Raw genomic sequence first — 22837 nt, forward strand, 5'->3', positions numbered from 1 at the left:
ACTATTGCTTCCTGACCTGCACACGTATTTCTCAGGAGGCAGGTCAGGTAATCTGGTATTCTCATCTCTTGAAGAATTGTCCGCAGTTCATTGTAATCCACACAGTCAAAGGCTTTGGCACAGTCAATAAAGAAGAAGTAGATGTTTTTCTGGAACTCTCTTGCTTTTTCAATCATCCAATGGATGTTGGAAATTTGATCTCTGGTTCCTCTACCTTTTCTAAATCCAGCTTGAACATCTGGAAGTTCACAGTTCACATTCTGTTGAAGCCTAGCTTAGAGAATTTTGAGCATTACTTTACTAGTGTGTGAGATGAGTACAATTTTGTGCTAGTTTGGACATTCTTTGGCATTGCTTTTCTTTGGGATTGGAATGAAAACTGACCTTTTCCAGTTCTGTGGCCACTGCTGAGTTTTCCAAATTTGCTGGCCTATAGAGTGTACCACTTTCACAGCATCATCTTTTAGATTTGAGATAGCTCAACTGGAATTCCATCACATTCACTAGCTTTGTTCCTAGTGATGATTCCTAAGGCCCACTTGACTTCTCATTCCAGAATGTCTGGCTCTAGGTGAGTGATCATACCATTGTGATTATCTGGGTCATGAAGATCTTTTTTGTATAGTTCTTCTGTGTATTCTTGCCACCTCTTAATATTCTTGCCACCTCTTCTGCTTCTGTTAGGTCCATACCATTTCTGTCGTTTATTGTGCCCATCTTTGCATGAAATGTTCCCTTGGTTCTTTAATTTTCTTGAAGAGATCTCCAGCCTTTCCCATTCTATTGTTTTCCTTTATTTCTTTGCACTGATCTTTTCCTCTATTTCTTTGCACTGATCACTGAGGAAGGTTTTCTTATCTCTCCTTGCTATTCTTTGCAACTCTGCATTAAAATGGGTATATATTTCCTCTTCTCCTTTGCTTTTCACTTTTCTTCTTTTCACAGCTGTTTGTAAGCCCTCCTCAGACAGCCATTTTGCTTTTTTGCCTTTTTCTTGGGGATGGTCTTGAACCCTGTCTCCTGTACAATGTCATGAACCTCCATCCTTAGTTCCTCAGGCACTCTGTCTATCAGATCTAATTCCACGAATCTATTTGTCACTTCTACTGTATAATCATAAGGGATTTGATTTAGGTCATACTTGAATTGTCTAGTGGTTTTCCCTACTTTCTTAAATTTAAGTCTGAATTTGGCAATAAGGAGTTCATGATCTGAGCCACAGTCAGCTCCCAGTCTTGTTTTTGCTGACTGTATAAAGCATCCCCATCTTTGGCTGCAAAGAATATAATCAATCTGATTTCAGTGTTGACCATCTGATGATGTCCATGTGTAGAGTCTTCTCTTGTGTTGTTGGAACAGTGTGTTTGCTATGACCAGTGTGTTCTCTTGGCCAAACTCTATTAGCCTTTGCCCTGCTTCATTCTGTATGCCAAGGCCAAATTTGCCTGTTACTCCAGGTGTTTCTTGACTTCCTACTTTTGCATTCCAGTCCCATATAATGAAAAGGACATCTTTTTCGGGTGTTAGTTCTATAAGGTCTTGTAGGTCTTTATAGAACCATTCAACTTCAGCATTCTTGGTCAGGGAATAGACTTAGATTACTGTGATATTGAATGGTTTGCCTTGGAAATGAACAGAGATCATTCTGTCATTTTTGAGATTGCATCCAAGTACTGCATTTCAGACTCTTTTCTTGACTGTGATGGCTACTCCATTTCTTCTGAGGGATTCTTGCCCACAGTAGTAGATATAATGGTCATCTGAGTTAAATTCACCCATTCCACTCCATTTTAGCTCACAGATTCCTAAAATGTCACCGTTCACTCTTGCCATTTCCTGTTGGAGAAAGGAACAGTGACCCCACAAGAGACTGACCCAGAGTTTCCTGAGAGTGTCCAGGAGTCTCCAGTGGGGGTGTGGGTTGCTGCAGGGTTGTGGGCACTGAGTGTAGCTGTACACGCATTGGATCTTTTGAAGGAAGTCGCCATTATCTTCATTACCTCCACCATAGTTTGGCCCCAGGTAAATAACAGGAAGGCAACACAGCTCCCCTGGTCAACAGAAAATTGGATTAAAGATTTACTGAGCCTGGCCCCACCTATCAGAACAAGACCCAGTTTCCCCCTCAGTCAGTCTCTCCCATCAGGAAGCTTCCATAAGCCTCTTATCCTTCTCTATCAGAAAGCAGACAGACTGAAAACCACAGCCACAGAAAACTAACCAATCTTATCACATAGACAACAGCCTTGTCTAACTCAATGAAACTATGAGCCATGGCGAGTAGGGCCACCCAAGACAGACGAGTCATAGTGGACAGTTCTGACAAAATATAATCCACTGGAAAAGGGACTGGCAAACCACTTCAGTATTCTTGCCTTGAGAAACCATGAACAGTATGAATAGGCAAAAAGATAGGACACTGAAAGTGAACTCCCTAGGTCAACAGGTGCCCAGTATGCTACTGATTCAAGTTATGCTCATCCAAGTTACTAATAAGATTCTCCTGTAAGCTTGAGCTAATATTGCTTTATGAGAATTACCTAGGTATCATAAAGAAATACAGTCATTTAGCATCTTTGTCTGCTCATCTCAGTTTTCAGGGTCAAGACTTTGTCCAGAGGCTTACCTGGCCTCTCCTAGGCTCTGACAAGCCTAGGTTTAGGAAAAAAAAAAAAAAAAGCAGGCCACTCCACTGCCAGCCTAGTTTCTAAAGTTGTATTTCTTGTCCCAAGTGTGAGAATATATTCTTGCTTCCCTTCAGAGATATCAAATGTGGAAAGATATTTTGCACAGGTGGGCATCACTCTTCTGTCCTTGGAGAAGAGAAGATCTACCACCTTATGAAGCATCTGAAACAGAATACCAGTGAATGCAAAACCTTCTATTTATACCATGATTCTAAGGATTTTGGCCTGGTGGCACCTGGCACAAAATGTGGCGATGGAATGGTAAGATGAATGCCCTTTGTTTTATTAAAACTTCTTGTTCAGTCACTTAAAACTTCATTGGATCGTGTAATTGGCCCCAGAGGGCCTATCTATGGGAACACAGAAAAAAATATGCAACATTTTTTAAATGAGCAGAGTAGCAATAACACTATAGTAAATATTCATCTTAATATTTTTATACCAATTATGTAAATGTTACAAATGTGCTTAGTGTCTTACAGTAGATGCTTAATGAAATTATAGACTTAATGTTTTGAATTTTATTGACTATGAAGTAGCCATACAGTCTTCATTTATTTTATTCATTCAGATGTATTTACTGGGCATGCACTACGATGCCAGTATCTGTGCAGGACACAGATGATGTAAAGATGTGTGTACTTGAGAATTTCTTAGATTAAATCAAGTGTATCATTACAATTCAACTCAGTTGCTTTCATTGTGATGTGATCAATGTGTACGAGTCCAAAGGAAGTGACTGACGTTTCTTAGAGAACATGGAATGGCATCTCCTGATGCATTAAATGAGAGACATTTCAGTTTCAATTTTATGAACATTTTTCAACATACAGAAGAAGAGGAAAGACATGTTTCTATGTTTTAACTAACTTTTATTGGCATATAGTTGCTTTATAATGTTGTAGTAGCTTCTACTGTACAGTAAAATGAATCAGCTATACATTTACATATATCCCCTCTATTTTGGATTTCCTTCCCATTTATATCACCACAGAGCACTGAGTAGAGGTCCCTGTGCTATACAGTGGACTCTCATCAGTTATCTATTTTATGTATTGTATCAGTATTGTATACATGTCAATCCCAATCTCCCAATTCATTCCACTCCTTCCTTTCCCCCTTGGTGTCCATGTGTTTGAGCTCTACATCTGTGTCTGCTTCTGCTTTGCAAATAAGATCATTTTTCTCAGTTCTACATATATGCATTAATATATATTTGTCTTCCTTTTTCTGACTTGCTTTACTCTGTATGGCAGACCCCTGGTCTATTTACATCTCTACAAATGACCCAATTTTGTTCCTTTTAAATATTATTCTGAATAATATTTCATTGTATGTATGTATCATGTCTTCTTTATCCATTCTTCTGTCTATGAACATTCAGGTTGATTCCATGTCCTGGCTATTATAAATAGTGCTGCAATACATATTGCAGTGCATGTGTCTTTTTGAATTATGGCTTTCTCTGTGTATATACCCAATAGGATTGCTGGACCATATGGTAGCTCTATTTTTAGTATTTTTATGGAATCTACACACAGTTCTCTATAGTGACTGTATCAATTTACATTCCCAGCAATAGTGCAAGAAGGTTCCCTTTTCTCCATACCCTCTCCAGCATTTATTGTTTGTATGTATTTTGATAATGGTCATTCTGACCATTATGAGGTGTGAGGTGATATATCATTGTAATTTTGATTTACATTTCCCTAATAATCAGTGATGAGCATATTTTCATGTGTATGTTGGTCATCTGTAAGTCCTCTTTGGAAAAATGTCGGCTTAGATCTTCTGCTCTTTTTTTAAATTGGGTGCTTGTTTTTTGATATTTGAGTAGCATGAGTTGTTGATATATTTTGAAGATTAATCCCTTGCCCATTGCTTCATTTGCAAATATTTTCTCCTATACTGAGGGTTGTCTTTTCATCTTATTCATGGTTTGAGGAAATGCTTTTTTTTTAAAGGCATACCTACATAGTATACAAAGGTACAAAGTATAATATATGGCATATACAGGTAACTGATAGTTTTAGTGTGATTGGAGTTCTAGGTGAAATGGTAGAAAACTAAGTCGAACAGGTAGAATGAAGCTAGATTTGGAAAGGTTTTATCACTCTGAGATGAAAACTTGAGAATGTATACTAAAAACAATAACCAGAGCATCAAGGTTTATAAGCACCAGAGTATTTGAAAAATATAATACTGTATTAAAATCAGCAACTTTGAAACTGAAAAGTATCTATGACATCCACCCCCTCTCTACACCACCACCCACAAACATTACAGTATCATTCGTATAATGAGATAGAAAAATTAATTGGAAAGTAAAAATTCAGCATATAAAAAAGGAATCAGAAGTTAATAATTTCATAGAGACCTATATTTCAAGTGCATAATTTTAACTATAGAGGGACAGAGGAGCCTGGCAGGCTACAGTCCATGGGTCACAGAGTCGGACACAAGTGAGCTACACACCTCATGAAAATGACTAAATAAATATAAAAATGGTGAAGAGTCAATAGTGATGAAAATTTGTTTGTGTACCAACCACAATCTAGAAAGGTCGAGAGCTTTCAATAACAGAGTGTATGAGGCATCAGTTTAAAGAAACTACCAAATAGTTTTCTGTTCATTTCAGGTAAGGAAAATCAGCCAGAGGTATCAAGCAAAAGTATGAGGTCCCCTTCATAGATTGACTGGGATTAAACAGAGGTTGAAAGGGGAGCAGTGGTTAAGGAACATTTGCTGACGGTGCAAACACACTGTGACTAGGCACCAGCACCACACAGAGTACCTGCTTCTTTCAAAAGAAAGCTTAGTGCAGAAGCACGCCACTCATAACGCTGTCGGTTCTTAAGCCATTTCCTCATAAGGGAAGCCGTGCATAGCAAACGCTAGTCTATAGAGATACCACAAAGACACTACCTACAAAATCTGCCATTTTCATATTTACACTGAGTTACCAGTTTTTTAGACATGAGGAACTTCAAATGCCTTAAAAGCATTTTAGTTTCTCTTAGCAGTTATTCTTTCTTGGTGAATTTAAATACCTAGGTGCCCTTTTCCTTAGTCATACCACAGAATTTACAACATAGATAAGAAAAAAAAAAGACAAAAAAATAAAAGAGAAGAGAAGGTAAGATAGAAAGATAGTGGACTGCAGAGAGAATAAGAGTAGAGAAAAGAAGAAATTCATTGGTTCCTTCTTTCATAAAGAATTGCTCAAAATTGGTCTCTGTAGCTATCTCTTTAGTAAACATTCAAAATTGCAAAATAAAAATAAGAAACATCTCAGTATTTTCCTTTGGTTGAGCCTGAAATTCTTGAAAAGAGGTCAGCATGGGTTTTAAAACAGTTTCTCAGTGTTTAATCATGTATGTAGAAAACCCATTCTGTAAACATAAGGAAAGAATGCTAGAAAACAGACATGAAAGAAATCAGGATGGTGAACAAAGGAGACAGTCTGAGAAATCAAAGATGATAGTTCCTGTGAAACGGGCACATTTTTAGAAAGAGGAAAATCCTTTAGAAATGAATTAAATGTATATTTTAATGGATATATAACATTATATAGCAACATAGAAGAAACATAACATATATATGTTATATATAACATATAATAAACATAACATTATAAAGCAAATATGTGCCACTAAAGTTAATTTAAAAAATAAAAGATGCTATTATTTAAAAACTTTTTAAAAGGGTACTAAATTTATAAAAATGATACAATTTTAAATCCAGAAGCACTGCCTTCAGAGTACAAAATGAATCACAATTGCTTTTATGCAATTTATGCAGTAAGCCATGGAATCAAAACTATAAAAAATCAGTAAATTGAAAGCTACTCTTCTTAAAAAAGAAAACTAAGATGAAGTTTCCAAAAAGAAAAGAAAGTGAATTAAAGTAAGAAATGCAGTTCTAAGAAATCTGACACAGATTTAGTAGGAATTCTAGATAAAGAAATTGTTTGTTTAGTCCCTTAATCGTGTCTGACTCTTTGCAAATAAATGAGCTAAGATAAGCCAGGTAATAACCAAGAGTAACAGAACAGTAATTTGGTCATAAAACTTACCCCCCCCAAAAAAGCATAATTTAAAACAAAATTAATAAGTATAAATCATAAGGATAAGATTAATGGATATTGACAAAATATCCCAGCTAGCAACTGTGATATAACAAACATGGATCCTTATCAAATTAGAAGAAAATGTGGTAGAAATAATAGAAGAAATTGCTGCAATTACAATGGTAGAATTGTTGATAGTCTAACATTTGAAGAAGTCATGAGGACATAGACATTATAATGATCAATGTATTTGTATACAATAATATTTGACTGTACAGTGAATTTTTTTCAAATACCCACTTAACATTTATAGAAGATTTCCTCTTCCACAGAAGACTCTACATGTGGTTTTTCATTGGGACAAATAATGCAAATTCTGAGTGAGTAATTCTAATTGATCTTGGTGACTTCATTTCTAGGTATGCAGCAATGGTGAATGCGTGACTATTGAAAAGGCCTACAATTCAACTGATTGCTCTGCTCAGTGCAATGAAAATTCTGTAAGGTTTGACTCCTTTTTAAATTGATGTCTTACCAGTCACTTGTTTGCACAAGACTTCATTCCCAAGCCTGTGTATAAGCACAGGTGCACCCATGAGTGTGTGTATATATATGTATATATGTATGCTTGGTGATTTTTAAATCAAATATGCATTTGGGATTCATATTTTTTCATGCATTAATAATACTGAACCAAAGAGCCAAACCAAGTGTTATACATAGATAATGCCAATACTGCAAGTATATGTCTTATTGGACTGGTAATCTAGAAACCCAGTAATTTATGTATCTATGAAGTTTAAACCAAAAGGGTCTATTGGGACTTCCTTGGCAGACCATGGTTAAGACTTTAAGACTTCACCTTCCAATACAAGAGATGCAGGTTCAATCCCTCATCAGGGAACTGAGATCCCACAAGCCTCTTGGCCCAAAACCCAAAGCATAAAACAGAACCAGTATTGTAACAAATTCAATAAAGACTTTAAAATTGATCTACTTCCAAAAAAATCTTTTTAAAAAGTTGCATCTATCATAATTTCTCTTACAGTTAAATTATACCAGTATTAACATTAGCCCAAAGCTTTTGAGAAAAACAAACAAACAACAAACAAAAAAAGCAACAACAATTTTTTCCACTCATTTTGACGCTGTTCAATACTAGCAGTATCTAGCAGTTTGCTTTTGTGGGTAACATCTTTCCTAAATCAAGTTAATCAGTAACACTTATATAGAGTTGTACTCGTTCAAGAGTTTTATGTATATATTAAATTTTTAAAGTTTCATAATCACATTAAAAGATAAGTACTATTCCTATGCCCTCTTTTAGAGATTGTGAAGCAATCACACTGATATTCTATGAAAGGAAAAGCTGAGCTTTCAGTATAGAAACAGTGTATGTCCTTAACCATTACACAATGCCTTTGGATGAAGTAAACATTTATGCCACTGCTTTTTTTTCTCACATTAATGTCATCTCACTAAATCTAGTTGAAGTCTTCTCTTTGTTTATGATATGCCCAACTTTAGCAAAAGCTATTCATTCAATAAGACTGATGGCTTCTGGAAAGATAAGCCAAACCATCTGGTTCATTCAGTTCCAAATTTGTAGAATTCTTCTCTTGCTCCAAGGCCATCTTCAAAGATAGCTGCTCCTTGTATTTTATTGCCTTATTTTTCCCAACCTTGATTTTGGATTAGTTAATTAATCAATAAAAAGTTCATGACTGTGTGGGTGTGTGTATTTTGGGTGTGTGTGAACACTAAGCTGAGTGAGGTGTAAAACACAAGTTTCATGTCAGTCATGTGATGAATTATTTGATTGATGGCTCTTCCAGGTGGATGACGGTGAACTTGAGTGTCAGTGCGAGGGAATTCAGGCATCTACGGAATGGGAGGAAACCTTAAATATTACCAGTGAGTATCCCAGAATAATATACTATCTTAGAACGTCCTGGTGGTCCTGTGGCTAAGACTCTGTGCTTCCACTGAAAGGGGCATAGGTTCGATCCTTGGTCAGGGAAGTTCTGCATTCTGTGAACTGTGACCAATAAATAAATAAATAATAATCATTAAAAAATATATAGGGGCTTGCCTGGTGGCTCAGTGGTAAAGATTTCGCCTGCCAATGCAGGAGACATGGGTTTGATCCCTGGGTTGGGAAGATCCCGTGGGGTAGGAAATGTCAACTGACTCCAGTATTTTTGCCTGGGAAATCCCATGCACAGAGGAGCCTGGCAGGCCACAGTCCATGGGGTCACAAAGGGTCGGACATGACTTAGCAACTAAACAATAAAACAACAAAGTATATATACATAATATCTTGCATATATCAGAAACCTCACCAGTGAGAATACTTTCTACTTATATGCCAGGACTGCTATACATGTGTTGTATTTCGGTATGGATTTGTATGATATTTTTCTTATTGTTAATGTTTAAATACCCAAGTTTGAATTTACTACAATTGATCTGGAATGAATGTATCTTCTTCCACTTAAATGTGGATTAGTTCCTCCAAGAACCCTTAACCCAGTAAGGCCTATGCTATAGTCAGTTAATCACTGATAATCCAAGTTTTCCCACTGACTGGGATTCTCTTAAACATAGTGGAATCTTGGGTGGAGTGTCCATTCCCAATACAGATAATAATTTGTACAATGTCCTGGTCTTTAACTTTATTAAAAAAAAAAAAAAAACAGAGGAGGGTAAAATTAAAGTCCTTCAAGGAAGACAGAAACATAACTGTAACTTCTCAGTTAAGCGCTAAGATTCCATTGTTCCAAGGTTGATGTCTTGGTTGAAGCTCATGTGTTTTACTATTACAGATATCTCCATCCTGGTGGTCGTGCTTGTCCTGGTTATTTTTGGTGTTGTGGTTGTCATATTACTGTTTCGTTACAAAAAATGTATTAGGTTGAAGCAAGTTCAAAGGTAGGTCTGTATTCTTTATGTGTTGAAGGGGGACCATTTCCGAGACAATATAAACTTTGTGGCCACAAAGAATATTTGATGGGAAGAAGGTATAAGCCTCTTACTGAAGACCAAGTAACAGTGGAACAAGCTGAGCCTTTACACACTTCATTCTCATTGAGATAGCCCCATGGTTCCCAACTTCTCTGCCCATCAGAATTACAAGTTGTTGTTGTTGTTGTTTTTAACACTAAATTTTAACACTAAATTCCTCCTTCAGATGTGATTGTTATAGAGTGGCACATGAGTATCAATCAGTCTTTTAAAAATCTCCTAGATGATTTACTATTAACCACAGGCTTATCCCATACTATAGCTGGTATCAATATTCAATTTCTTCTTGATAGCCCACCTCGAGAAACCCTAGGAGTGGAGAATAAAGGATACTTTGGTGATGAGCAGCAGACAAGGAATGAGCCCATCTTACCTGATATTCATCCTCTACATGTAAGAAAATATTGATTGCAGTAGTTTTAATCAATTACCAAAGTAGCTATATGTATGTTTGAAGTGAACTATCCCTAAGCTAAGTGAAGTGGGAAATGTAGAAGAACAGCTAACATGATTCCACATCAATGATCTTCCATTGACGTGTAGGGAAGGAAAGAATGGCAGGACTCAAATAAATCAAGACATTATTTCTGAACAGAATATATTGGTTAAATGAAATACTAATTTGTGCACAGCTGGAAAATATTACAAATATAAACCACCACTGGGATATAAGACAAGTCTTAATAAATCTAAAAGAGTTGGTGTCATACAAAATATGTCCTCAAAATAAAATTCTATTAGAAATCAGTGGCAGAAAAATATTGGAAAAAGTCTTTTTCTCATAAAAATTAAAAATGTACAGTGTAGTGTTGACAGATAAATATTCAGGGGTGAAAATATAATTGTATGCAAGGAGGAGGTCATTAAGTTTGGAAAGTGGTTAATTTAGAAGGGTAGGAAGTGGGTGAAGTGGGTGGCAGTAACGATGGGAAACTTGAAATTTCTTAATCAGTTTAGTAATTACAAGGGTATTTACCTTAAATGTTTCATTAAGCCATGAATCTGTTTTGTGTATGTTTTTTTATCTGTATTGTATTTTCTCATGAAATGACTAGAGATGAATAAGGATGATAATGCCAATTATTAGTGGGGATATATAGACTGTATGGCCTAAAACTGATCATACACATTCCCTGTAATCTAGCAATTTCAGTCATATGAATACACTCAACAAAAAGAGGTACATGTGCATATCAGAAAACATCAACAATAATGTTCCAACAGCATTATTTGCAAAAAGCAAAAGCAATACAAATATCTAGTAACAAAAAAGGTGAACGATTCACTATATATTCATACCATGGAACACTACAGAGAAGGAAAAATGGACAAACTCCTGATGTTTACAACATATCATTGTAGGTGATATATTACTACTACAAACATACTGCTAGACAACATGTCAAACTCAAAGGCAAACTGTACAACTCAACTCACATAAGTTTGAACTGACAAAACCAATCTATGATATTAGATGTCAGGGTAGTTGTTATCACAGGGAAGAGTGGATTGGGGGGAGGGGTAAGGGGTGGCAATAAAGTTCTTTTTTTGATCTGGGTGGGGCTTGGTTACCCAGATGTGATCATTTGTGAAAATTCACCCATCTCAACACTTTCTATTCATATATTTCTTTGTGTATCTTTTTACTTTAAAGGGAAAGCTTATTAAAATAATACCCATGGGAGGGGGGAAAGATGACAATCCTGGAGAAATCCCAGAAAGTCATGGCTTGTTTAGTACCTTTAACAATAGTTATGATTTCCAATGTATTTGGCTCAGTGGGGGGAAAACAAGTGTGAGTGCTGATTAGGAAGTTACAAAAGCATTCTTAAAAAAAATTAACCAATGAAGAAAACTTGGTGACAAGATTATACCAATGAAACTGCCCACAAGGACCTATTTCTTGAAGGAAGTATGAACTGATTATTGATAGACGCAAATGCCAATGAAAATATAATGGTGTTAGTGTTTTAAAATTAGGAATTTTTTTTTTTTTGGTTAGTGATCCTGCCCCAACTCTCCCTTTCCCATAAGTCCTGTGCTTTTTACCATACAGTATTATAGAACAAGCTCCCACCATACCCACAGGGACATATCTACGACATTATAGCAGAAAGGCTTTTACTGAACTTCTCTTACTCAGGATTGTATACCCCTTCTGTGGTAATATGATGGTTTATCATTTTTATCCATTCTTACTTTTTATTATGACAATAGTGATCCCAAGAAACAAGTCTTCATTGCCCATTCAGATGAACAGAAAATATTGTGTGGTAATTTTTTAAGCTTACACTGAGATTTTCTGATATGGAAACACAGGATACCAATGTCAGGGTTAAATAGGAAACTGTATGTAACTGCACTTAGCCCCGTGTTTGTATATATTTAGCACTAATGTCTGTTAATTATCTACTATGCTCATACACTGTTGCAGTAACTTTCCCAATTGCATTTTCTTTAAATTAATATGCAAAACAGTTTCACTCTCAGAGAAGGTAGTTGGGAGAAGGTAGTCTGACTATATGTTGCTGTTGTTCAGTCACTATGCCATGTCTGATTCTTTGCAGTCCCATGGACTGTAGCACATCAGTTTCTTCTGTCTTTCACTAATTCCTGTTGTTAGTGTTAGTCACTCAGTTGTGTCCGAATCTTTGCAATCCCATGAACTGTAGCCCACCAGGGTCCTCTGTCCATGGAATTCTCCAGGCAAGAATACTGGAGTGGGTAGGCATTCCCTTCTCTAGGGGATCTTGCCGACCTAGGAACTGAACCAGGGTCTCTGCATTACAGGCAGGTTCTTTGCTATCTGAGCCACCAGGGAAGCCCCTATCTCCCAGAGTTTGCTCAGATTCATGTCCATTGAGTCGGTGATCCTGTCTAACCATCTTATCCTCTGACCACATGATCAATGATAAATAGTTACCAGAGGTTCAAATAGAGCCTGGGGCATATTTGTTGCACTTCTAGAATACAAAATCCTTAAGAGCTATCCAAAATTGTAATTAAATGGGGGAACTTAGAAGAAGAGCTTAATAAATATTTGATTGAATTTAACCATATAGAATAATATGAGGCTTCCCAGGTAGCACGGTGGTAAAGAATCTTCTTGCCAATGAAACAAACATAAGAGACACAGGTTCAATCCATGATTCAGGAAGATCCCCAGGAGGAAGAAATGACAACCCCTCCAGTATTCTTGCCTGGAGAATCCCATGGACAGAGAAGCCTGGCAGGCTACAGTCCATGGAGTCACAAAGAATCAGATATGAGTAAGCGACTGAGCACACACATGCACATAGCATGATCTATTTAAGTGTAGATTGTACAGGACCAGAGAAGGCAATGGCAACCCACTCTGGTCCTCTTGCCTGGAAAATTCCATGGACCGAGGAGCCAAGTGGGCTGCAGTCCATGGGGTCACAAAGAGTTGGACACGACTGAGCGACTTCACTTTCACTTTTCACTTCCATGCCTTGGAGAAGGAAATGGAAACCCATGCCAGTGTTCTTTCCTGGAGAATCCCAGGGACGGAGGTATCTGGCGGGCTGCTGTTTATGGGGTCACAAAGAGTCGAACACGACTGAAGCAACTTAGTAGCAGCAGCAGCAGATTTTATAGGACAGTTCGAGTCCTTGCATCTCTTGTTTAGGCTTTTTGTATTATCTGTCATAAAATTATATAAATAATAATGATTCAACTGATGCCTGTTTGATACATTGGTTACCCATCAAAAGGCTAATTCTTAGGAAAACTGTGATTTGGGGAAAGATGGTGTTTGGGATCCTTTTTCAGTTACGTTAATGATGCTTGGTTAGATTTTTGGGACCCAGGGCCTCTCCCTGGTTCTGTTTCCACTGAACCATTCTTTCTGATTGTATTATAAAAACCACTGAAGGTTAAGAGACAGCACTTAACAGGGTAACTTAGGCCAGAACGTAAAGAAACTCCTGGGCTTCCCAGGTGGCACTAGTGGTAAAGAACCTGCCTGCAATGCAGGACACATACAGAGATATGGGTTCAATCCCTGGGTCGGGAAGATCCCCTGGAGGAAGGCATGGCAGCACATTCTGGTTATTCTTGCCTGGAGAATGTCATGGACAGAGGAGCCTGGCGGGCTGCAGTCCATGGGATCTCAAAGAGTCTGAAATAACTTAGCACTAACGCATGCAAAGAAACTCCCACTCTCTACAGTATGATTGCTTTGTAGGTAGGTTTTTAGACTCATCCTTCACAAGAGAACAACATATGCAAGAACATTATCTCTGTGTGTTTCAACATTTGTACATTTACTAAGACTGTATTCTAGGGAGGACTTGAAAATTGATTTTGTAGGCATGGGAAATAGTCCTATTTGTCTGAGCATTAAAGAGTACCTCTTTTCAGCAGCAGCAAAGAACCATGGAGTCCTTGGAGAAACTTCCAACCAGCTTCTCCAGTCCACACTACATCACTTTGGTATGTCCCCCCTCTCTATTAGTTGTGCTAATCTGTGTCCATGTCACCAATAATCTTCGTGCCACTTAACCACAAAGGTCCAGTGATATAACACAGCTCTCTGACTCTGGGCAGAAATAGGAACTTCTTGGCAGGGCTGAGATTATGGTGACAGGAGTACAATGACTCCTATTAAGTACACAGATGCTGTCTTTATTTAAAACACTGACTGTCTCATCATGAATTCTTGGGAATTAGTTCTGATTTAAAAAAAAAACAACACAGTAACATGTTATTTACTGTGATCACAGAGTTTGTCTGTAGCCCTTAAATGTTATTCCTGGGACAAATGCCTTGCTCACCCTGCTCTAGACCCAGCCCTGCTTCTCAGGGGTCAAGCTGAATGATGGCTTCCAGAGAGGCCTTGAGCAGCAGAGGGCTTTCCACTAACTGAGGAGGTGTGTTTCCCGAATCAGTATTGATGACAGAGAAACCAGTTAGCTAAATCAGCACACACGTGCATGAGAGACATGAAGCCAAAACAGAGACATTACATAAGTAGGAAAGCAGAGAAGTAAAATATATCTTTCTTTAAGATAAATGAGCTGAGATATTTTTCCTTAGCTCAGATTTATAGGTTTCCATTATAATTTTTACCACCTTATTGTTACTTAGTCGCTCAGCTGTGTCTGACTCTTTGCTACTCCCTGGATTGCAGCACTCCAGTCTTCCCTGTTCTTCACTATCTCTTGGAGCTTGCTCAGACTCATGTCCATTGAGTCAGTGATGCCATCTTACCATCTCACCCTCTTCTGCCCCCTTCTCACCCTGCCCTCAGTCTTTCCCAGCATCAGGGTCTTTTCCAGTGAGTCAGCTCTGTGCATCAGGTGTCCAAAGGATTGGAGCTTCAGCATCAGTCTTTCCAATGTTCAGGGTTGGTTTCCTTTAGGATTGACTGGTTGGATCTCCTTGTAGTTCAAGGGACTCTCAAGAATCTTCTCCAGCCCCACAGTTCAAAAGCATCAATTTTTCAGTGCTCAGCCTTCTTTAAGAGATGATTATTCATGACAGGAAATTTGAGTGAATCATGCAATCTCTGAATATGCACCAATATCTCATAATCTCCAGTGTCTTTGATGGGCTTACTTCCTGAAGTCATCATTTACTTAGATTCAAAAAGAAGAGAGAGATTACAGGGTCTCTAAGATCACCGGAACCACTGGAGTCTTTATCTGCACCTGTATCCTCAAGCACACATAGAACATGTGTTATTTAGAGCTGGGTGCTAATCACCAAGATGCTCACCTATATCTCTATAAAATCAGCAATTCTCATTCTGCATTCTTTAATGGATAGAAGGGGGTGACCAAGATAGTGTTCAGTCTGTGGCTTCACAGAATCCTCATATCACACAAAAGGGTCTCAGAGAGTGCTGGACAGTCAGGGTGGCACTGTCTGTTGGAGTTACAGCAAGGCTAAGAAGAAAACGTGGTTTCTGATAAAACGTCACTTAACCAGTACTACCTCCACCCTCACTCACCTTTGCCCACTTCATTCCTACACAGGCTTAGTTTTTCATGGATCAAAAAGGGGTGGTCTTAGTGTGTATGTGTTTCTGTGCATGATATCTTCTGGTTCAGTTCCTGACACAACAAAGTGTTTATTATAGAAATCTGCAAATAAAGAGCACAGAGGAATGGCAAATCCCAATTCAAGTGCCAAAATGGTAAGTTCCCACATCAAATCGTTCCCTCCTCTTCAAATGCTAGCTTATTTTTGTGTTTTTTTTTTTTTTTTTTGCCTACTCATTGATTGGAGAGATTCTCTGTTCTTATCAAAAGATTGAGATGATTAAAATTGTTTTCCGTGATATGCTTAAATGTCTCACAGATAATTCAGCAGTGCTCATTTTAGTCCAGGAGTTTTCAACCTTACCAAAGGAGCAAGCTAGAATTTAACAGTGTCGGAGTCTGAATACATTTTGGAAATAATAACAAAAACAAAATAAAGATATGATAGTACTGGTAATCATAGAAAATGGGCTCCCCGGTGGTTCAGTGGTAAAGAATCTGCCTGCCAATACAGGAGATGAGAGTTTGATCCCTGGTTCAAGAAGATCCCCTGGAGGAGGAAATGGAAACCCACTCCAGTATTCTTGCCTGGGAAATCTCATGGGCAGAGGAGCCTGGCGGACTACAAGTCCATGGGGTTGCAAAGAGTCCAACATGACTGAGCAACTAAACAATTATAGAAAAGTTATCCTTTCTAATGGAACAGTTTGCTTCATGATTGCTTTGCTGAAGCTTTCACTTAAAAATCAATAATTCACTGAACCTGATGGATAATTTTATTTTGAATGACTATGTCTAATGATAGAAAATTAATCAGAAAGTTGTATTTTTTGCCAAAGGGGGACAAAAGAGCACTGTGTGACTGACTACAATTTAAAGTTTTTGTTTTCATTCCCTCATTCATCCACTCATCGACTTTTCTTGGGTGTCTACAAAGCACTGGGTTAATAGGAGGGTTTTCCCTAGAAAGCATTCTTACTGGAAATCCTGCCCATTACACTTTCCCTTTGGGGATGGAGAAGGAAATGCTTTTTAGAAATTTGCTCTTTTTTAAAATATAATTTTATTTATTTTATTTTTGGCTGTGCTAGGTCTTTGAGGCTGTGCAGGCTTTTCTCTAGCTGCGGCTAGCGGGGGCTCCTCTCTAGTTGGGGTGTGTGGGCTTCTCATTGCAGTGACTTCTCTTGTTGTGGAGCATGGGCTCCAGAGCATAGGCTCAGTAGTTGAGGTGCACAGTCTTAGTTGCTCCGCTGCATGTGGGATCTTCCCTGGGCCAGGGATCCAACCCATGTCTCCTGCATTGGCAGGCAGATTCTTTACCACTGAGCTGCCAGAAATGTTTTCAAGCGGTCCTTCCACTCCACAAAGATGAAGCGGCCTCATATTGGAGAGCGGAGAGAGATGGTTCTTAGGGCAAGCAGACTGCCTTTCTGTATTAAAAAACAAAATGGCTTTCTTTCTTCTGTGACAGACTGGTCGATTTTACAATAACTGCTTAATCAGCCATGGCTAAGGAGATCTGGGAAAGCATGGATAAATGTAGTACAAACAGAAATGTGAAAAGGTTACTGTAATTAGCAGATATAAATGAGTCACTGAAATATAACATGCTTATAGATTTTGCAGAAAATAATTCATTTTTAACCATCTCTTTTTATTTAGAGCTTGAAATTGGATATCCAAAATGGCTGTGCGAGGCTAGGCTGAGGATCCTGGAAGCAAGATCTTCTTAACCTTCCCTAAATATTTGCTACACAAATTCTGGTAGTTTCTCAGCTGTTCTTTATCCAGACAGAACATGCTGAAGAGAAACAGCATCTTTCTATAACATTTACTTGTAGAATTCACAACCTGTGGCTTAGACATATGCTAATATACCAAAAAAAAAAAAAATCTATCCTTTTTCACATGCTCCTTTAGCTTCATACAACAATAAGTAGTCTTCTTACGCTAGTATGTTCTTACAAAATATTAATCTAATTACTTAAAACATGAGTCAAAACTTGGAAGTAAATTACAATGTTGAGTCTAAGAAGGAAAACATCTTTTATTACAGGTTATTTCTTTGGGAACATAAAAGTACTTCATAATTACCACTAATTATGGTTTAAATAAAGTTCTTTCCTGCAGAGATGCCCAGGAAATCCATGCAGGAAGCATCAGATTCCACTACCTAATTAAAAGGTCAATGGCTGTTCTGATCATTCCCTATTGGTGAAGGAGGAAAAAGAATAGTCACTTCAGCTACCATATCTTTCTTAAACTTGTGAGGGTGGCCAAAGAGGACATGAAGCTCTCCTGGTCATTCAAAAAGCCAAGAAGTCAATTCTAACTTCCTTAATTTTTTAGACTTCTTTAAGAACTAGCCAGAAAACTCGTAGACGTATAAAATTTTCAAAAAATTGACTCCAGCAGAGAGGAAATACAATTTCCCTTGAAGGCTTTTGAGATCCTTGCAATATATGGGTTTGAGCACTCCAGTGTGCAATTTCTGTGCTGTTTCCAGTTGATTACTTTGGTATGTGGGATTGTCCTGGGAATGATTTCAGCTCTTTCTTATAAGGGTGCATCTTATCATTTTCTCCTATGTTCTCTATTTTCTTTTTTCTTAACTGCTCAAGCTACCTGCAATCATTTTTTCATTTACTGAAATTAAGTTTTTAAGTGCTAAATGCACATTTTCTGATTCAATGAAATAAAAGCTGCAAATGAAAGAAGAAAGCTGGTTGTTCCTGGTGAATTTCTGTTGCAATGTTGACTGGTTGATGGGAGGAGCTAGTTAAATCAGCAAAGGATAGCAGTGACTCAGCACTTTATACCTAATGTGCTTTCAGTAAGCATCTGTTCTTATTAAAGCCATTCCTTGAGAAAGAATACTGATAAATGCATGCTTAAAGCAAAACATGCTAATTGAAACATTTTATGTAAATTTTTGAAAAAAAGAAAAATTCTGTATCATATACACTAGTCTCATTAAAGCAAGCAATAATCTTCATATCCAAGACAAATATCATGTGATACTGCTTATATGTGAAGTCTAAAAAAGTGGTATAAATGAGCTTATTTACAGAAATAGACTCACAGATGTAGAAAACAAACATGATTATGGGGCTGGGGGGAAGGATAAATCGGGAGATTGGAATTGACATATACACACATATCTATATAAAAATTGGTAACTGTTCAATACTCTGTAATGACTTATATGGGAAAAAATATAAAAAAGTGGATATATGTATATGTACAACTGATTCACTTTGCTGTACATCTGAAACTAACACAACATTTGTATATCAACTATAAATTGGTTTTTTTTTTCATGGACAAAATGGAGAGATGTTCACATATTCCAGTCCCCTGAACAATACATGTGCTGATGAACAATATAGATTTTGGTGATATCTTATTCTCCCTTTAAAATAATCATATTTTGTTTTTGAGTTTTTACTTTCCTTATTGTTTCCACATCTCTTTCAGGAAACTCTCCATCATCACTCATTTCCTCTGTCCTGGGCTCCACATTCAACTAACTACCAATTTCTAGTGTTTTTTTTTTTTTTTTCAAATTTCTCTCTCTCTCCAATTATAAATGTTTGGAATTCCTTAGGTCCTCCCACTTCATTGCTTCCTACCTAGATAATCATTCTAGACTTCTTATCTGCTGCCCTGTTTTTCAAACAACCCCAGGAGCTTTCTGACAATTAAGCTTCTTTTTAATTTTCAGTAATATTCATCATGCTCATCCATATCACTCACCCTAGGCCTTTAAGACTTTACATTTGTTTCAAATGCCTCTCTCTGCTCTATTTCCTAGGGATCTTCTTCTAATACTGTCTACAGACTCAGAAGCATTTTCACAGCTACCTCTAACCAGCGGTCCCCTTGTAGACAGAGTTCTGTCTCTGGTTGTGGATCAGTTACTATTTTATAGCCCTAATATTTCTGGCTCTTGTCATTTCCCCAGGGTTTGAATCCTATCCCTTGAATCCACAAGCACTGTCAAGGTTCCTTCTTGGAATGGACACACCTGCTAGACCTACTATCTTAGCAATTCTGCCCTTCACTTCAGCCCCCTGAACGTCGTGCTGTCCAGTCATGAATAAACAGCCCTTATTAATGCCTCAGCTTAGACTGAACTTGCTACCAGCTTGGAATGTTGTGTCTTGAGATGCTGGACTGGCTCTCTGCACTTAGGTCAAGTGCCCTCTGCCCTGGACAGAGGTGGATTTATCTGGAAGCTAACGAATCTGGGGCTCTTCAGGGCCCATCACATGTGCCGCTAAGACCTTTTATCTAATTTTGCATTTATATTTTTTTAAATGACATTCAGTTGGCCATTGTGGGTTGGGAAGAAGAAATTCAAACCATATATCAGCCATGAGAACCTATTGTATAACACAGGGAACACACTACTCAGTGTGTATATATAGCACAGTACTCTACTCAGTGCTCTGTGGTGACCTAAATGGGAAGGAAATCCCCAAAAGGAGGGATGTGTGTATGCATATGGCTGATCACTTTGTTGTACAGCAGAAACTGACACAGCAGTATAAAGCAACTATATTCCACTTATAAGACTTAATTAATTATTAATTAATAATTAATTAATTAATTTTTAAAAGTGCCAATAGGAAACAAATAGGACAAAGATGCACCTTAGTTAGACTGAAGTTGTAATCACATGGAGGGTGAGAGTGGACCAGCCTGAAATGGTACAAAAAGGATGTGGGCATAGGAGAAGCATGGTAGGTTTGATGATCCTCCCACATTCTCCCAGATAACTGGGGAAAGACCTGCCTGGGTGTTGAGTACTCAGGAGAACACCACAAAGAGGAAAATCCAAGACTGGAGCGAAACCCAGCTGAACCCTGACTATGCTCCCCAGCCCACATGCAGATCAACGGCTGAGGGCCAAAGGTTTATAGGCTCCCAGCGTTTGGACAAAACCAGGGCCCAAATCTCCAACCACTGAGTGATGCAGGATCAGGGAACCCCATAGAAAAAACAGTATAAAATATAAAAAGAAGTCAAATTGATCAGAGATACTAGTGGCTGTACATCTCAAAGGGTGAAGGATGGGCAGGGGATGAATTCTGCAATGTAAGTTTCTGCAAGTCATTTTAAAATATCCTCTGAAAAAATAAATTAAAATCTATATTTGTTACACTATATTATCTAAATGTTATGGTGCCAAGGAATACCAAGTATATTTTTACATCAGTCCTGCCAGGACTGCAGTGAGCCATTCCCTTCTCCGGGGGACCTTCCCAACTCAGGTATAGAGCCCAGGTCTCCTGAACTGCACACAGATTTTTGAATTGCACAGCCACCAGGGAAGTCTAGGACTGCAGTGATGACAACACAAACTGAAACAAACGCAACATTCCCAGTAGCATCCATTACAGTCCTCCTTGGGTATCAACGGACGATTAGTTCCAAGCTCCCAGGGGAGACTAACATCCTCCCAAGCTCAAGTAGCTTACATAAAATGGTGAAGATGTTCCTTTTTGTTTTTTATTTTCCCCTATTATTTGCATGCAACCTATGGGCTTCTTTGGTGGTTCAGATGGTAAAGAATTCACCTGCTATGCAGGACACTTGGGTTCAAGCTCTGGATCTGGAAGATCCCATAGAAAAGGGAATAGCTACCCACTCCAGTATTCCTGCCTGGGAAATTCCATGGACAGAGGTGCCTGGCAGGCTATGGTCCATAGGGTCGCAAAGAATCAGACAAGACTAGGCAACTAACAAGACTGAGCGATTAACAAGACTGAGAGTCTAAGACTTATGCAATGCAAATGTATACTTTAAATCATTTCTATATTACTTATAATACTTGATGCAAAGAAAACAGTACTTTTGTTAATAGTTATAAATACAATGTAAATGCTACATAAATAATAGCTGAGATGTGGCAAATTCAATTTTTGCCTTTTGGAACTTTTGAATTTATTTTTTCAATGTTTTTTCATCCATAGTTGGTTGAATTCCTGGATGCGAACCGTGATTACAGAGAATCTTCTCAAATATCAGCCAGATATAGAGCCACTCTGCCTCTTTATCAATGCATCTGGACTGATAGGTGATTGTGGAATTTAAAAAAATGGACTTTGGATGTGCTAAAATTGTGAAATCATTCTGAGGAAAGCAAAACATTTCCCTGCCACTTCTGTGGCAGGTCTCTCGGTACCTGATAACCCATCAATGAAGTTTCTAGAAGGATCACTAGGAGGCGACATAGGAAACTAAATCGAGCAGGTAGCCTGATTCCATTCCTTTGTTAGACACCAGTCCTAGGAAACAGTGACTTTAAACTAACTCACTAAGAATTTTGTTAAAGTCCTCTTCCTGATTATTAAGGAAGTAGCTCTGGGTGAATTTTGACAGACAAAACTTCCCTGTCTGCCAGGATTGTGGGTTGAGGGAGAAAATAAAGAGCATATCGCTGAAAAGAAAGGAGAGCCGGGTTGGCAGCCTGAAAGGTTTGATTGGAGATTCTAACTGGAAAGACAAACCCTATTTACTCTGTTTTGAAATCCAGTCTTCTTGAAGCTGACTTGTCAATAGCCCCAAATAACCCAGTCTCCTGAAGACTCTTGTGAGTTTTGCTTTTGTTTTTAAATTGTGTAGTATCTTGTTTACTTAGTTTTTGGAGTCCATCAGTTTGGCCACTGCGGCCAGGGATGCTTGAAGGTTCCACCCTCCCCCACCCCTTGCTAACCAGGTACACCTAATGGATTTTAAATGTCAGGAGAAGCCACAGCCTGTGTGACTGTGGGACTCAATGGTGGACCCTTGATGACAATGGATCATCACCAAAGACTGAGAAATAATTGGGAGACTGAGCTGATTGGCAGCTTCCTGATCACTTTCCTACTGAAGGTCAGGCTTTTAGGAAACTCAGAAGCCATTATGTAAGGAAGTGGCTGCCTCAAGGCTTTGACAGAATGCATTAACATCTTTCTCCAGGAAAAGCTATCCTGAGCTATACATAATGGATATCGATTGCTCAGAAAAGAAGATATAACTTTAAACCTTCTGGGGTCTCCAGA

The 22837-nt window shown here is 38.1% G+C and overlaps 1 protein-coding gene across 1 annotated transcript in view; it reads left to right on the forward strand.

Moving 5' to 3' along the window:
• Positions 1 to 21871, forward strand: part of ADAM7 (ADAM metallopeptidase domain 7) — a 55999-nt gene extending 34128 nt beyond the window's left edge. Inside the window, exons 16-22 of the mRNA XM_040262018.1 lie at positions 2762 to 2948; positions 7176 to 7256; positions 8592 to 8670; positions 9582 to 9687; positions 10074 to 10173; positions 15884 to 15940; positions 21764 to 21871. Coding sequence (XP_040117952.1) covers positions 2762 to 2948; positions 7176 to 7256; positions 8592 to 8670; positions 9582 to 9687; positions 10074 to 10173; positions 15884 to 15940; positions 21764 to 21871 — 718 coding nt within the window. The remainder of the gene's footprint in view (positions 1 to 2761; positions 2949 to 7175; positions 7257 to 8591; positions 8671 to 9581; positions 9688 to 10073; positions 10174 to 15883; positions 15941 to 21763) is intronic.
• The last annotated feature ends 966 nt before the right edge of the window (positions 21872 to 22837 follow it).

This window comes from Oryx dammah, unplaced genomic scaffold (genome assembly GCF_014754425.2).
Source record: "Oryx dammah isolate SB20612 unplaced genomic scaffold, SCBI_Odam_1.1 HiC_scaffold_1, whole genome shotgun sequence".
In the NCBI taxonomy this organism is placed as follows: domain Eukaryota; kingdom Metazoa; phylum Chordata; class Mammalia; order Artiodactyla; family Bovidae; genus Oryx; species Oryx dammah.